The sequence below is a fragment of the Punica granatum genome, chromosome 4 (assembly GCF_007655135.1).
Source record: "Punica granatum isolate Tunisia-2019 chromosome 4, ASM765513v2, whole genome shotgun sequence".
In the NCBI taxonomy this organism is placed as follows: domain Eukaryota; kingdom Viridiplantae; phylum Streptophyta; class Magnoliopsida; order Myrtales; family Lythraceae; genus Punica; species Punica granatum.
Genome location: NC_045130.1, coordinates 10,206,251 through 10,221,022, shown reverse-complemented (window position 1 = coordinate 10,221,022; position 14,772 = coordinate 10,206,251). Strand labels below are relative to the sequence as shown.

The 14,772-nt window shown below is 39.7% G+C and overlaps 2 protein-coding genes across 2 annotated transcripts; one reads left to right on the top strand and one right to left on the bottom strand.

Moving 5' to 3' along the window:
- Nucleotides 1-8,130: 8,130 nt before the first annotated feature.
- On the top strand, nucleotides 8,131-11,066 carry LOC116203847 (ADP-ribosylation factor-like protein 8a). Its single transcript, XM_031535799.1, has 6 exons — nucleotides 8,131-8,318; nucleotides 9,428-9,509; nucleotides 9,623-9,655; nucleotides 10,075-10,196; nucleotides 10,287-10,448; nucleotides 10,602-11,066. The coding sequence occupies exons 1-6, from the start codon at nucleotides 8,281-8,283 to the stop codon at nucleotides 10,717-10,719; spliced, it is 555 nt and encodes a 184-aa protein (XP_031391659.1). The 5' UTR covers nucleotides 8,131-8,280; the 3' UTR covers nucleotides 10,720-11,066.
- A 1,588-nt stretch (nucleotides 11,067-12,654) lies between these two features.
- On the bottom strand, nucleotides 12,655-14,525 carry LOC116203848 (cysteine-rich and transmembrane domain-containing protein WIH2). Its single transcript, XM_031535800.1, has 3 exons — nucleotides 14,324-14,525; nucleotides 13,924-14,104; nucleotides 12,655-12,987 (listed from the first exon to the last, which is right to left on the bottom strand). The coding sequence occupies exons 1-3, from the start codon at nucleotides 14,373-14,375 to the stop codon at nucleotides 12,942-12,944; spliced, it is 279 nt and encodes a 92-aa protein (XP_031391660.1). The 5' UTR covers nucleotides 14,376-14,525; the 3' UTR covers nucleotides 12,655-12,941.
- Nucleotides 14,526-14,772: the final 247 nt, after the last annotated feature.

Genomic DNA, 14,772 nt, shown 5'->3' with positions numbered 1-14,772 from the left:
GGTTGGTAGCTAGCTAAGACACCAAACGAGATAAAGAATTTTCCTTCTTTTTATATTCATTTTCTTTTGATGGATCATACTATACACGATGGACGAATTCAATGTTCCTTGAGGCAGGGGCTTATCCCCTTTTGTCAGAGATTAATCTCCCCTTATATTCAGTCCTCAACATTATTTCTTTTTCCCCGATTTACAAAAGAGGTTCATTTACCTTGTAAATGATTGAACAACTTCTCTACAATGAAATTTACTAAAGAACATTATCTTTTTATCAAGCCCCAGTTGTCTCAAACAATATTGGTACAAGGAGAACTACTTATAAGGGTACATGCGCATGCGTAATGCGGGGCCAAAGCCTTTTTTTTTTCCTCAGCAAATCAATGAATGTTCATTGATGACAAAAGCGAATATAAGATAAAATGTTCAAAAAAAGATTACAAGGATAAAAAAAAATACAGCAGATCCACGGAGATCACTGCAAAGAAAAATACAATGTGACAAATGCACATCAAATAAACACAGTTACAGTTGCAAAAATCCTTTCAATTGTTGTATGCCTGTTACCGACCTTTTGCAGCTATACTATATATGGACCCCAGTCAAAATCGGGAAGTGGAGCCAAGTGCAAGACTGCTACTATGTAGAAATAGAGGAGTAAAGTCAAGAGGAGTCTTGAACCGGTACCCGATGCAGGAACCCTTCATAGATCACAACACTGGATCTAATCAATCAACCAAGTTAAAGAGTCAAACCAAAGAAGCCAAATTTCCTTGATCAGTTCAAATCAACGACAATCAAACCAAAAACAATCAAATTGTCAAATCAAAGGATCAAGATTCTTTGAACGGTTTAGACCAGCGACTGCCACCAAAGGTTGTTATAGTCATATCTCCAGTTCGTTATGCATTTACTTATATATGATACGAGATGTGGATGACACATGGAATGCAAGAATGATGATGCATATATTATACACGCACATGTGTATGTGGACAGATGAGAGGTCAAGCCTAACCGATGATATATCCGACCGCAAAAATCAAAGATCTCACCAAATTCAAACGTCTAATGCCTGAGCTAACAAACAAATTAAGGGGCAATGTCCTGAGTGTTCGGCCATTTTCGACTTATTCTTCATATTAATTCCTAAAATAGACCAGGCCCAAAGAGAGATAACTCCTAGAGGAAGGGGCAGTGCTTGTCAATTGCAGCAACCACTACCCCGATCAAAGGTTCTTAATGACCACAGAAAGTCTCGATGGCATCGACCGTGAGTAGTAAACAGTCTTAGATCCCTCCACCCTCTTTACCCTGCAAAGAGAGATTAAAGGAGAACCTGCTTGGTGTGCCCCAACACTGATCATTAGCACTCCAGTCGAGCTCGACAGAGGCCTCAAATGGTTACCAGAAACCTTGATTGGAGGGATGACCGTTGTCGTTAAGCCTTCATTGTACGGGTTGCCCCCACCTAACTCCGGCATTAGCCCTCCAGTCAAGGTCAAGAAGGGCCCTTAATGGTTACCAACAACCTTGATTGAAGCGACGGTGCCACTATTAGGCCTTCACTGCACATGTCCAATGTCGGTCACTATTGATTCAGTCGGGGCAGCCGCTTGCGTAGACACCTCCCCTCACCCCCAAAAATAATAAAAACCCAATCAGGGTATTTCTTTTTGGGGTTTTAAAAATTAGAGATTAATCTGAAATAAATCATTTGCTCAGAACTATATATTAAGAAATATTTTCCAAGGGAGACTATTTTGAACCAAAAAAAAATTGTTTGTCCGACAGTAAACAATTTCAATTTTATAAGGAAGAAAATATAAATTCGAGTCCTAAAAAAGTACACTTATTGAGAGGAGAATAACTTTTAATATTTGATCTTATGGAATTACCGTCACGACATGCAATATCTCCCGCAATTTAGTCGACTGAAAAACAAAAGACTGTTTTGAGAATTTTTTTTTTTTAAAGGACGGGCAGAAGCCCAACAGAATTGAACTACAAAAATTTTGAGAATTAATTTTAAAATAAGTCTATACTGATCAAAAGCTCCAACATTCTGAAACCACACATAGTAGACCTTGCCAAAAATGTTTCCTCCTAATCATTTTCTCTAGGTTCCTAATAATGAAGAGAGCATGAACGATATAGATGTTCTGCAAGTCAGATCGGGTCGAGGAAGATTTCAACGTCGTACGCATTCCTCTCTCTCTCTCTCTGCACCACTATACTTGAAGACAGGAGTGATCTTAAAGAGGCGAACATGGGCGTTTCTTGCGTAATGTAACATATTGAATATTCAGTCACGTTATTTTCATCATACGAAATGCTATTATCCAAATATAAAAACATTATGTACAAGACAATCGGTCCGCTGCATGTTCGAATCAATCAACCGACGTTTTATAAGAAATATTTTTGTATTTAAAGAATAATATTTTACATCTATCTGCGTCTTCAAATTCCTGCACGTGGACCCCATACCTTGCAATGTATACACACATAAATACGCATTGTCCCACGTGCATGCGCAACTCTTCGACACTCAAACGTACGCATGCAGCCGAGACGAGAGCGGGATTTGAACCAGAATTAAAGCGGATTTTTTTAGAGAAGGAATAATATGATAATTTTTTGAATTAGTGAAATTAACATAAAAAAAAATTTAAAAAAAATTCAAATTATATATAAATTTTCTTAAAACATTGAAATTTTAGGGCCGACCACCCTCAACCCGTACATCATCATTTGCATTAAATTTTACAATCTGATCAGTCTGTTGGGTTGGGAAATTTTTTTTTGAATAACCTAAAGATTCGTGATTCGTCTATTCTTTTGTCTTCTCCCCAAAGAACACAGTAAAAGCAAAAACAAATGATATGCATATCCAGTATGATAGATCCTCATCGTGTTTTTGGAAGTCGCCATAGAATAATAAATGTTCAAACCTGGCCTTGGCATTGTCCGTGTCCCCTAATCAATCATCAAGCATTATTAATTAATCTCCAACGGCAGAGACATTGATCCAGGATTTAGGTTGAGGCGAGTGTCGGTTCAATTTCTCAAATTTAATATGAGCCGAAAAAATAGAAAATATCCTCTAAAGCGAAGAGTATATATAAGAAAAAAATTCGAAAATTTTAGGAGATTCGACTATCTCTTTTAAGTTCCATAGTGTAGTTTCTCAAATCCTTCATTTTCCCTCCATTTCTCTTCCCGGAGTAGAAATGAAAGTGTTCTTTATTAGGCCATGATTTGAGTTGAGTACAATATCGTTCTTCCCAATATTATTAGAAATGAAATCTCTTTTTCCGGTATATTTTGTGCTCTTCCGCGCATTTGGATCAGGACATACTACTTTCGTCGTATCTAAATGTATTTGCTTGAAGATTATCGTATTAGTATCTCACCGAGGGGAAAACAATAAGCACAGAACATGAAATCGGATTCTGGACAGTCTGTTCCTTGATAGCCAAGGAAGTAGGTGGAAAAACATTATTTAGGCTGTCACACAACATTTGTTTCTCTTGCTAACTATGCCCATCTGAAAGTGAGAACTATGCAAATCTGAGAGGAACTTATAAATCTACAGCTTGGGTTCAAGTCTGTTCCGGGAGCAATGAATCAGTAGCAGTCTTGTTTCGACCTCGTGATGGTAACTTTGCGCATGGTGGACACACCATAGCCAAGCCTGGGTGATGGTCTCTGATAAAAGGAGGCATCACTGCGAATTACTGAGGTCCTATCGAACTTCTCTTTGAGGTAAGGCGCAAAGAGAACATCTGAACTCCAATAATCGGAATTGGTCTGTAAGATTCATTGGTTGTTTATGAACATGTAGAGCAGAAACACTTCAGTTGAGATTTCGGCCGATAGCATCTCGTTGCAGCCTTTCACGAAGCAGCAATGGATGTCACAGCACGATCTGGCATAGAAAAGGTAACCCAAACATTTCTCAATCTTTGCAATAATCTGAAGTTCGATCATCAAGGACAGGCAACACAGAAATGTCAAGTGAACTCGAATTCGGAGATTGTTAGCTGAAGGCGAGGTTTGTGTTCATTCTTTAGCATATAATATGTTAGATAACCAGCTACTTGATCATTGCAGGCTCGAAAGAGAAGGGTCAGGTTTCGTGTAGCCCATGAAATGGGACTGGACTACAAGGTGCTAAAGTATCCATCAAGCAAGCCCGTGCAGGCTTCCCATTCGGGTGCAGGATGAACTACCACATCCTTGAAAGCGAGGCCTACGGGGAATGGTTTGCGTCATGGTTCACAGTTCACAGCCTTTACGAATGAGATGAAATGGTACAGCGCCGAGAAGCAGGAGGGCCATGAGAACTACACAATTCCAAGACGCAATGGTGAAGTTCGCCAAGGAGCACAACATCTCGATCCGTGGCCACAGTATCTTCTGGGACAACCCCAAGTACCAACCCTAGTGGATCAAGAACCTAACCGGTGACAAACACAGAGTAGCAGAGCGGAGAATAAACTCGGTCGTGTCAGGATACATGCTTATGTGCAGGGGACTTATTGCGGGGTTCACCTCACAAGACCTTTCCATTTTAAGCTAGCAGTATATAAGTCGTTCAGCAAATCTAGGCCGTGACACCGTCCGAGGTTGAATTCAACTGCAGTGGATCCAAACATCTTTTCAACTGAATTTTCATCGAAGAATTTTGTTTAGAAGTATGATCAGGCCGCACAGCAGTACTTTACTACTTACACTGCTCTGCTTGTCGATTGAAAATAGGTATGCGGGGGACTTGATCCACTCGGACCGTGTAAAAAAATTGAAGAAAAACGAAAAAATAATAATTGCGTTATTGATTTTTTTTTGTGTAATGAGTAGAATTAAAGTTAGAGTTAAAATTTTAAAAATTTGATTGCAAAATCAAATGGAGTTTTAGTTTATTACTAGGAAGGAGGCCTTCTAAAAAATATAACATGTAATGTCACTCATATTAGTAAGATCAACCTCTAAATTTTGGTGATGTAATATAACATGACAAAAGTGACCAGTACATAAAATAAAATCATGTTGACAACATTGTAATGGAGTGTGACTGGTGAAGACTTGAATGCAACTGACTACTAAAAAAATCACTCGTGCTACAAAATATCACATCGGATAATTGAAACTTGTGATCGGAATGTTCCAAACAGTGATATGAGTTGCAGCCTAGGCACACATCCAAATTCGACAATTTCCTAAAAGCATCCATTTAAACTAGATTTGGAGTGGAGTGGAGATTCCTTTGGCTTGGAGTGTTGCTCTTTTTCAGTACAAAATGGATGCTTCTTGGATGCTTCCTTCGCAATTGTCTGTGTGCCTTTTTCATCATTTTTTCCCCCGATAGAATTTGACTTAATATTAAAAAATAAATTACAATTTAATTCTTCTAAATGGCATTTATCTTTTTCTCTCAACTTAATGGACGAGCATCTTGCGACTTCCACTTATCCAAAAAAAAAAATTTGAGACTATCCAAGAGGTGTAACGCAGTGGTGCACGCTTTCAATTAGTTATCAAGAGATACTCGTTGTAAAACACTTATTGTGAGACTATTCGTTTCGCTTTGTTAACTATTAGGATTTTATTCATTTTATTAAATCAATATCCTCTCTTACAAAAAAATTAAAAATAAATTCTGACTTCTTTACATGGTTCCTATAGTTACTCGAGATTCTAAACTGATGTACTCCGCCCTAGTAGCCTACTAAGCATGCCCAGCAAGGCATGCATCCACTCTAACTATATTAGGCTATGCGCCTAGCTCGAGTGAGAGACGATGTCTATGTCTTATAATATATACTAATATATTTTGGAAAAAATCATATCAAATATCTTTGAAATATATCAAATATTCAAAATATCTCATGATCCTATCACCTCACACCCTTTCTCTTATAAATTCTAGAAGGTACGTTATTTAATTTTAGGAAATATTATGTTCTCCTTAACAGAGTCTGACTTAAGCATCGGAGGGAAAATCAGGGGCGTCGTGGATCTCCCTTATTTGCAGGTTTGGAGCAGAATTGATTGAAAATTGAGGAACCTGAAGATCAATTGGGGTTGGATGTACGAATTCGGACTCCATCATAAACAAAATTTTCGAAAAAGTAATTCAATTATGTAATTAAGAAAAGGTTTTCTGCCCTATAGTTATGGTCGGCGACAAACATGCAAAAGAATCGAATAGATTATATCATCAAAATAGAACTGTGGAGAAGCCAAATCCGATCACCTTATCCTATTTCTTTTTTAATATATTCAAAACGATAAATTAATCCGAAAACAATAAATAAATGAAAGAAAAGCCAGAGCGCGATATACTTGCCAATGAAGCATTAACAGGTAATCAACGAAGTCGTATAGACAATCTTACAGCTGCTTTTCAACCCTCCACCGGGAAACGACTACTGAATGGCGCGTGTATCTCACTGCACTGCAGAGCAACGTATATGAACCAAACGTACCGTAAAGGATTGGCAGTAAGCAGTCACCGCCCTCTTAAGGCGCGTGAAGGGGAAAGTGGACGCTTGTCATTTTGTCTCTTCTCCGCGCATGGTTAGTTGTTTGTTCTATTTATCAAATTCACAAAATATTATTACAATCTTTTATATATATATATATATTTCTAGTGAAAATATTTGGAAAGTTATCGAATTCTGAAAGAATTTCACAAAAGAAAAAAAGAAAGAAGGAACATGGTCGATATCTCTGAGATGGGGTTTGGCGCATTGCTATTTAACATTATTGGTAATTTAGATTTCTAATGATAATGTTACATTATTAATAATCTTGTTGATAATCTAAATAGCCACTCCATATTTGGATAGTATATTATTGAAAAAATCTCAAGAAAACATGATATTTTGGTAAGTTTAAGAAATTTAAAATCAAATTCTCAGTAACTCACATATTATCCCATACCAAACACCCTATTAAAAAATAAAAGAAAGGAGTATGCAAGGGGTTTTTCATTTGTTTTCATCACGATAGAAGTGCAAACTCCAATGAATATACGTGGTAAATTGACATCGACATTTTCATTTTGTTGGTTCATTGAAAGAGAATAAATGATGAATTAACTCAAAGGGTTTTAGTATCATATATCTCGTGGTTTGACACTTTTTTTCGATTTAATCCTATTATTTAAAAATTACCTAAAAATGTACATAGTTTGTATATCATTTCAGATCTATCTCGGCATCACTTTTTTCGTCAATGTTCGACGGAATTGCTGACTTGACAAGAATGGACTCACATTACTTCGACGAGCCACATCAACAACTCCAACAATTATTAACGAAATAGCGATGTCGACATAAATCTAAAACAACACGCAACTCATGATTCTTTAAAGGTAATTTTTAAATCATGAAATAGATTTAAGAAAAGTGTCAAACCATGACATATGTGGTGTTATTACTCATTAACCTAATAGAGTTTGCCTTGTGATAGGGAGTGTGACTTTTTTGGAGAAATCTCAAGTTGAAGTCACCTCAAAAATCATTCAGGAGAATACTACCTATTGGCCACTTGCACGGTCTGCGTGGTCGGACAGACCTGTCCTGTAAACTTGCAAAGTATTCACGTGGACCATAAAAATAAGGGATGAATTATCATTAATCTTTTAAAAATTCAAGAATATAACTGATATGCACTTTGAATATTGGAGCTAGATACCAGAATATACTTATATAAAATTAGCATTCTCTTTATTTTTTGCCGAGCAAAAAAAAGATAGGTACGTAAATCAGGAAGAGAGAAGTAAAAGAAAATCAAAGGGAAATATCCAGATTTCATGCCAAGCAGAGATTTAATTGTGGCCCATTATTGATTGCATGCTTTTCTCAAATAAATTTAAAAATTCGAAATTCCCTCTATAAATAATATATAATATGTGTAATATTATATAGTAGACTATATATATATTATCCGCTGAGAAAATCCATCAATTAATGATTTTTCACCTAATTATTATATTTTTTAAGTATATTATATTGGTATTATTTTTTGAGAAAAAGTGGATTTTGATTTAATAACGTTTTTAAATTAAAGGAGTTTTTTTTTTTTTTTAACTCAATCAAAGCTCATGTCGTTAAAGCTTTTGATTTAAACAGAGAGGGAAGTGAAAAGACAGGCAGTTCTCTCATCAGATTCCTTCAGCCCTTAGAATCTCCACAACACCATCGCACATCGATCAATCCCCAAATCCCTAATCCTTCTTCTTCTTCTTCTTCTTCTTGTCTGCTTCGTGGAGGAATGGGGCTGTGGGAAGCGTTCCTCAATTGGCTTCGCAGGTAACGGAATCATCATCATCATCCCTTTTCTCCCCCCTTTTCCTCCGTGACAGAGATTCAGCTGGAAGGACGGAGAGTTGATGATAACTCTTTTTATAACGTTCTGTGATGTTAAGGATTCATATCAATCGATTGTTTGTTCCGTGTTGGATGGGAACAGACTTAGGTGGAATCAAAATGGGAATTTTTTTTTTCCCTGGAACCCTGGTGGGTGGAAAGGTTCAATTTTTGACCTTCCAATTCATGGTAGTGTAGCTAGAATTGATTGATTGATTGATTGAGCTGAGCCTTGAGCCTCTGAGCTTCTCATCAAAATTCTGCTGATGGTTTCGCCAATTTCATTCTGCTTTATTGGAGGGCCGAGAGATTCGAGCTTTTGGGGCCATGGAGAGATGAAAGTTATTGAATATTCCACCTTGATTGGGTAGAAAACCGATCATGTCTAGATATGGCTTCTGGAAATTTGAGGAGTTAGTCCGATATCTGCAAATTCTTTGGCTGGTTACTCTCTAAGGGAGAAGCTTTTGGTGATCACTGTGATGAGATGTCCCCAGCCTACTTATAGCTAAGGGAATTAAAAATACTTTGTACCCGGAATTCTACATTACATGCGTGTTTTTCATGCCTCTTTTAGGTTCTTTATTTATGTAAGGGTCATAAGTTCCCCCACAACAGTGATTTTGTAGAATTTTTGTCTTGTTTTATGGGAGGTGGTGACTAGGTAATGAAGAATGGCCTGTATATATAATAATCCTTGTTGACTCATGTTTCTATCCTTTTCTTCCTATAGTAAAGCCCTTACATTGATTTGGTGGCTAGTATGTGCGCACCTTGTGGAAGCCTGTATAGATAGTAGAGTATAACCTGTGTCTGACACTCTGAGGACTAGTTCATAGATCTTTGGGCTTCGACTACCAGGGAGCAGAAACTTTACGGGTTGCTGCTATATCATTTAGCCTTTTTTAATTCTAGTCTGGAAATTTAGATAGACAAAAAGGCAAATTTAGCCTAACTTCTTTTACTCTGTTTTTGATCTTCTTGCTTATGGTTGCTGATAACTGCATATTATTCTTGAGTTGAAATCAATGCCCTTGATGCTCCTTTTGCAGCCTCTTTTTCAAGCAAGAAATGGAGCTATCGCTCATAGGCCTTCAGAATGCTGGGAAAACATCTCTTGTAAATGTTGTTGCGGTAAGCAAACCTTACATGACGATTATCAGAGCTGCAACATATTTATTTTTTCTTTCTCCTTTTTTTTTTTTGGATGTTTACAAGTGTTCTCTGCTCCTGTATGGTACCGGAAGACCGGGGGATTTAGTGAAGATATGATTCCAACGGTACGCTCTTTTCTCTGGATATTATACAAGCTTACTTAATGCAGATAGGTTAACATGGATTGACGCCAGATCAAGTGAATGAATAGATTGCCATATCTCTCTTCTTATCATCATGGACATGTATTTTTTTTTTTCATGAATACATTCATGAACTGCCTAGGTCCACATATATCAAGTGAAGATATGAAAAATTGGTCCTCTTTACCTCTTTGTCTTGGAAATGGAATATGGTTTTAGAAAATAAACGAGGCTGAAATTAGGAGGAGGTTGGTTCTTTGGCGTGTATGACCTGAATTTGAACCAAGTTATACCCCTGTAACTAAAAATCGGATTGTGTATGCCTTTGCTGGAAATGTCTTGATTATAGGAGATTCTTTTTTCTTCTTGCTGCTTAGCTTTGTTGAGTACCTTGTTCACAGGTTGGATTTAACATGAGGAAGGTTACCAAAGGCAATGTCACGATAAAGTTGTGGGACTTGGGTGGCCAACCCAGGTTCCGGACCATGTGGGAGAGATATTGCCGTGCAGTTTCAGCCATTGTGTATGTCTTTCAAAACTCACAAGAGTGCTGTGTCACAAAGTGTTTTATATTATAGTCTCTGTCTTTGATTGTGTAATTAATGTCGTGAAGCTATGTGGTCGATGCTGCTGATTACGAGAACTTAAGCGTCTCAAAAAGGGAACTCCACGACTTGTTGAGCAAGCCCTCCCTCAGCGGCATCCCCTTGCTGGTTCTTGGCAACAAGATTGACAAGCAAGGAGCTTTAAGCAAGCAGGACCTGACTGACCAAATGTAAGTATAGAATCAGAGTAATGTATATAGTCCATTCAGTTGGAGACACCATGAGCAGACTCTTTCGCTTATGATTTTATAGAACCTTGCTTTTTTTTTTTCCTGTTAAAAGGAAAATAAAGGATATTCCATCGGAATTTGTCTTCTTTGCAGGGATCTCAAGTCCATAACAGACAGGGAAGTTTGTTGCTTCATGATCTCGTGCAAGAACTCTACCAACATCGATACTGTCATTGATTGGCTCGTCAAGCATTCCAAGTCGAAGAATTAACTCCTACATCCATCATCTCTCAGCCGGTGGAGGAATTTCAGAGGCTTCTCATTCTAGTGGATTCTTCTTATTCTTCTTCATCATAGTTATAAATATAGGTCGAGTCCTTGACCCGTGATTTTTCTCGTCCCCGATTGATTTCAAATAGACAGGATGTTATTGTTCAGTTTGCTTCTCATCGGGGTTCTCTTCCCATGCAACCCCGTCACTACCTTATTGTTTGATTGCAGAGGTTTCTGTGTGGATATATCTTTGTTTGTTGTCTTGTGCAGTTAACGGACATGGAGTCTTTTACTCATTTGACTTCTTCATTATAAATAAACGATTCATTATGCATTCTTTTTTGCTATGAGAAAAGCTCAGAGCATGAACTTTTATTTTTACTAGTACTGTAGGTATGCCCCGCTTTCCTTTCCCTCCTATGCACAAACCTTGGACTAGCGAAGCTGCGAAAGTAATGGAAACCGTTGCATTCGAGTTTGAAAGCATATGGTACTCATCATGTCAGTAACTGCTTGTTGAAGGATTACGTCTACGGCAAGAGCAGTGCAAGGCTGACTCATGATTTTCTCATACAACTGCTAGGTGAAAGGACAGGTGAGACCTCGACTGTCGATTCAAAGGAAACAACACGCAGCATCAAACCTCCCCTGTTGATGTAAATGAACAACATACTGGTGGTGTCATATATAACATATTAAAGTCCTTGGTGCTTGGTCATGGCGAGAATCACCGTATACCTACTGATATAGGTTGGTTATGCTGTCGTAGTCTTGGTGGAGAATATGCTTCAATCGGATGCCTCTGTGCTCTGCTGTGAAGAGCAATATGCGACAGCAGTACGCTGCAGGAAATTTATATATCATCCCAACCGTCTGAAGCTGATTAAATCGTGCAAATACGTATGATAAGCCCGTCTCCGGCACGACATGTCACTGCAAGATAATTGACAGTTTGACACTACCCGGATGTTCTAGCTATAAAGATATCAGACTCTATGCATGAAGGGCCGATTCGACTCTGCCTGCCCGCACGGAGAACTGGTGTGTATTTACCCTCGACATTCACAGTTGCTCCCTCCCTCTCGCAGATTGCCCTCATCGGAAGTCTTGTATCTCTGCCATATCCCATCGGATACAGCTCCCTCTGAGGACCTTTCATCGCCAGTGGTATCTTCCATTGTGCTCAGAGAGTAGCAATAAGATATTTTGTTTACCGGGAATCCACGTTTTTTGAGATGGTGCCCGCTGACTAGGCACCATTCTTAGGTGGGTCGAAAAGGAACACGCCAAGAATCACACCCACAAATTCGTGCACTCACCGACACATGTCAGGCATAAGAACAATATCCGAGATATCAGAATATAAGCGGAACTGCTAACTAATCTGAGTCAGAGGACCGTTACGCATCCTCCAAATTGAAGGAAATATCATCGAAGAAGCAGGACCAACCCTCATCGTAACCTCTCCAGCCACTGAATGAGCAAACAAATGATAACAATCAAAGGCATACTGTCGAGTCGCCCATTCAAAGATTTTGCCACAGATGTCTTCATACCCGCTCCAACCTTTCACGCTCGAGAAAATCTTTTTCGTGCAACATACTTTTCAAGAGTAATATCATTCGTGCAAGCCAGATCGTCCCCGTTATATAACCCAGTAGAAGTTTGGGGTAGACATCAGCTACAGAACGAGCTTGTTAAAATTTCGCACCAAAGAGGTGGTTTAGTCCATCGTTTGCCCAATGCCGTGGCTATCGAACAGCCTGGAAGAAGAAAGCTCTAAACTAATTGTATAATTATTCTTCCTGCCCTTCTACAACCCCAGACAGGCAGCCAAAAAAACAAAGGCAGATATTCCTTTCTTCATCCTTCGTTCCAGAACAAACCTAACATGGCCAACCCACACGCACACGTAGAGAGAGAGAGAGAGAGAGAGAGATGAAGGTTCTATACTCATTTTCATTTCAATGATTGACAATTAATAAAAATGAAAAATCCAGTAAAAGCCTCAGAAGGGTGTACCGATCCACATGCACAAGAAGGAGAGTTCATATTATTTATGACGCAAACCCCTAGACAGAGAGAAGAGAGAACGAGATATGTCGGGCTCTGAATGAAGAGACAGCCCAATCAGAAGACTCAACCTTGCGCAACGCACCGACCGAGCAGACTTCTTCCACTGCGACATTCAGATACATCAAATCCCCCCCGTCTCATCCTCTAAAAGCAGGCATCCAGAAGACAGCAGCAGCACAGAGCAGCCAAACTGCAACGTTTTCCCAAATTTTCGGTTCATATATCAGTAAAGTCCAACACTATAAGACAGTCCCCAAAGAAGACCCGAGCAAGACAAAAAGAGGCTCACGACGATTACAACAGTCAGTTGGTGTAAACCCAGCAAGGATGGCATAAAAATTATCACTTTGACAACTCTGATGGTTATTCTTATTATTCGACATGTAAAGGGCAGAGGATTTATATATTCAAGGCGAGCCCAATTCTGGGAGTCAAAGTTTTTTAATAAATCAATCAATTTCTAGTTTATCTAATCTGAGCTAAAAGCTGACTAGCAGTTTTTTTTTCAACAGAACAAGACCCCAATAAAAATTTGAACAGGTCACGAACTCAACCGCCTAATGAACGTCATCGTATGGAAGCTTCAGCTACGGTTGGCGCTTGCTATGTGCATACAAATGGGGGGGTCAACATCACGACAGTATCCGGAGAAAAAATCTCCGATGACCTCGTTCGTTTAAATCACCACATTGAAATGACCCAAACACCCCTCCCCACCACCAAGGCGGTCCCTTTCAGTTTCCAATCGAACCACCAATCAATTATCACCGGACGGTGCGCAACCATTTCATACGAACCTCATGATCCCATAGGCCAGCTGCTCCCGACAGCTTCACAACGCTTGAGTCATCGGTGCGCACGTTGACAACAGCAGTGCGCATCGGTGACGGTTTTACTCAAAAAATTCTCCGGTGATCAGATCGGAACAGTATTAGGATTCAGCAAAAGGTATGGTTTCTATGCGTGCATGTTCAGAGCTTTTAGTTGACCACTTTACCCATCACTCGAACTCGTTCTTTCCCAGAAGAATTTCGCATAGACTCATACAGGAACAACTATCAATCGAGTGTACACAGAGAGAGAGAGAGAGAGAGAGAGAGAGAGAGAGAGAGAGATTGAAACGCACCAGCCTTCCAAGAATCCAGTGCTCTGATTCTGTTGCTGCTGCGGCGGCGGCTGGCCGTACGGAGGGGCGTATTGAGGAGGATAGCCCGGCTGAGCAGGGTAGCCAGGAGGGGGGTACCCTGGCTGAGCCGGATATCCCTGGGGCGGGTACGCGTCCTTCGGATAACCCTCCGGTGGGTAACCTGCTCAATCGGAACCAAAACAAGTCAGATTCCGTACTCACGGCTTCGGATCGGGCAATCAGAGCCACCGATCACGCCAGATCCAAACACGAAGACAGCTACAATCACTCCCAATCACTGATCGAGACCATTAGAACTGAAACAACAATGACCGATGCATGAGCTACAGAGAACAACCGACGGATCATCGGCCAGGCAGAGAGAGACCGACTGACTGACCTTGAGGAGGCGGGACACCAACCGGCGGCTGCTGCTGATTGTAGTAACTCATCCTCGAGAACTCGGTGGAGAAGAAAACCGGCCGCTCGCGTCCGCCGCAAGGGATCGGAGGAAGCTTTCTAGAGAGAGAAACGAGATAGAGAGAGAGTGTGGTTGGAGGTTCGGGCAATTTGTTTCAGAATGTGGGAGATGAGATAGTGTGGTCCGCGCTGTGAATTTATATTTAAACAAAATATTCTTTTCTCATTTCCTTTCAGGATAAATATCAGGGTTTCTTCAGCTGCTCCGCGGCTCCACGGTGAAGGCTAACAGGAACGATTCCAATTTTGCCACGTCAGAAAAGGTTCCATTAACGCAACGTGGCAGAATGCTAGTGGTCTGATGGGATTAGTTGAGAATGGGACTAGAGCAGCAGAAGATTGGGTGGGAACTTTTTTGGTAGTTTCGAG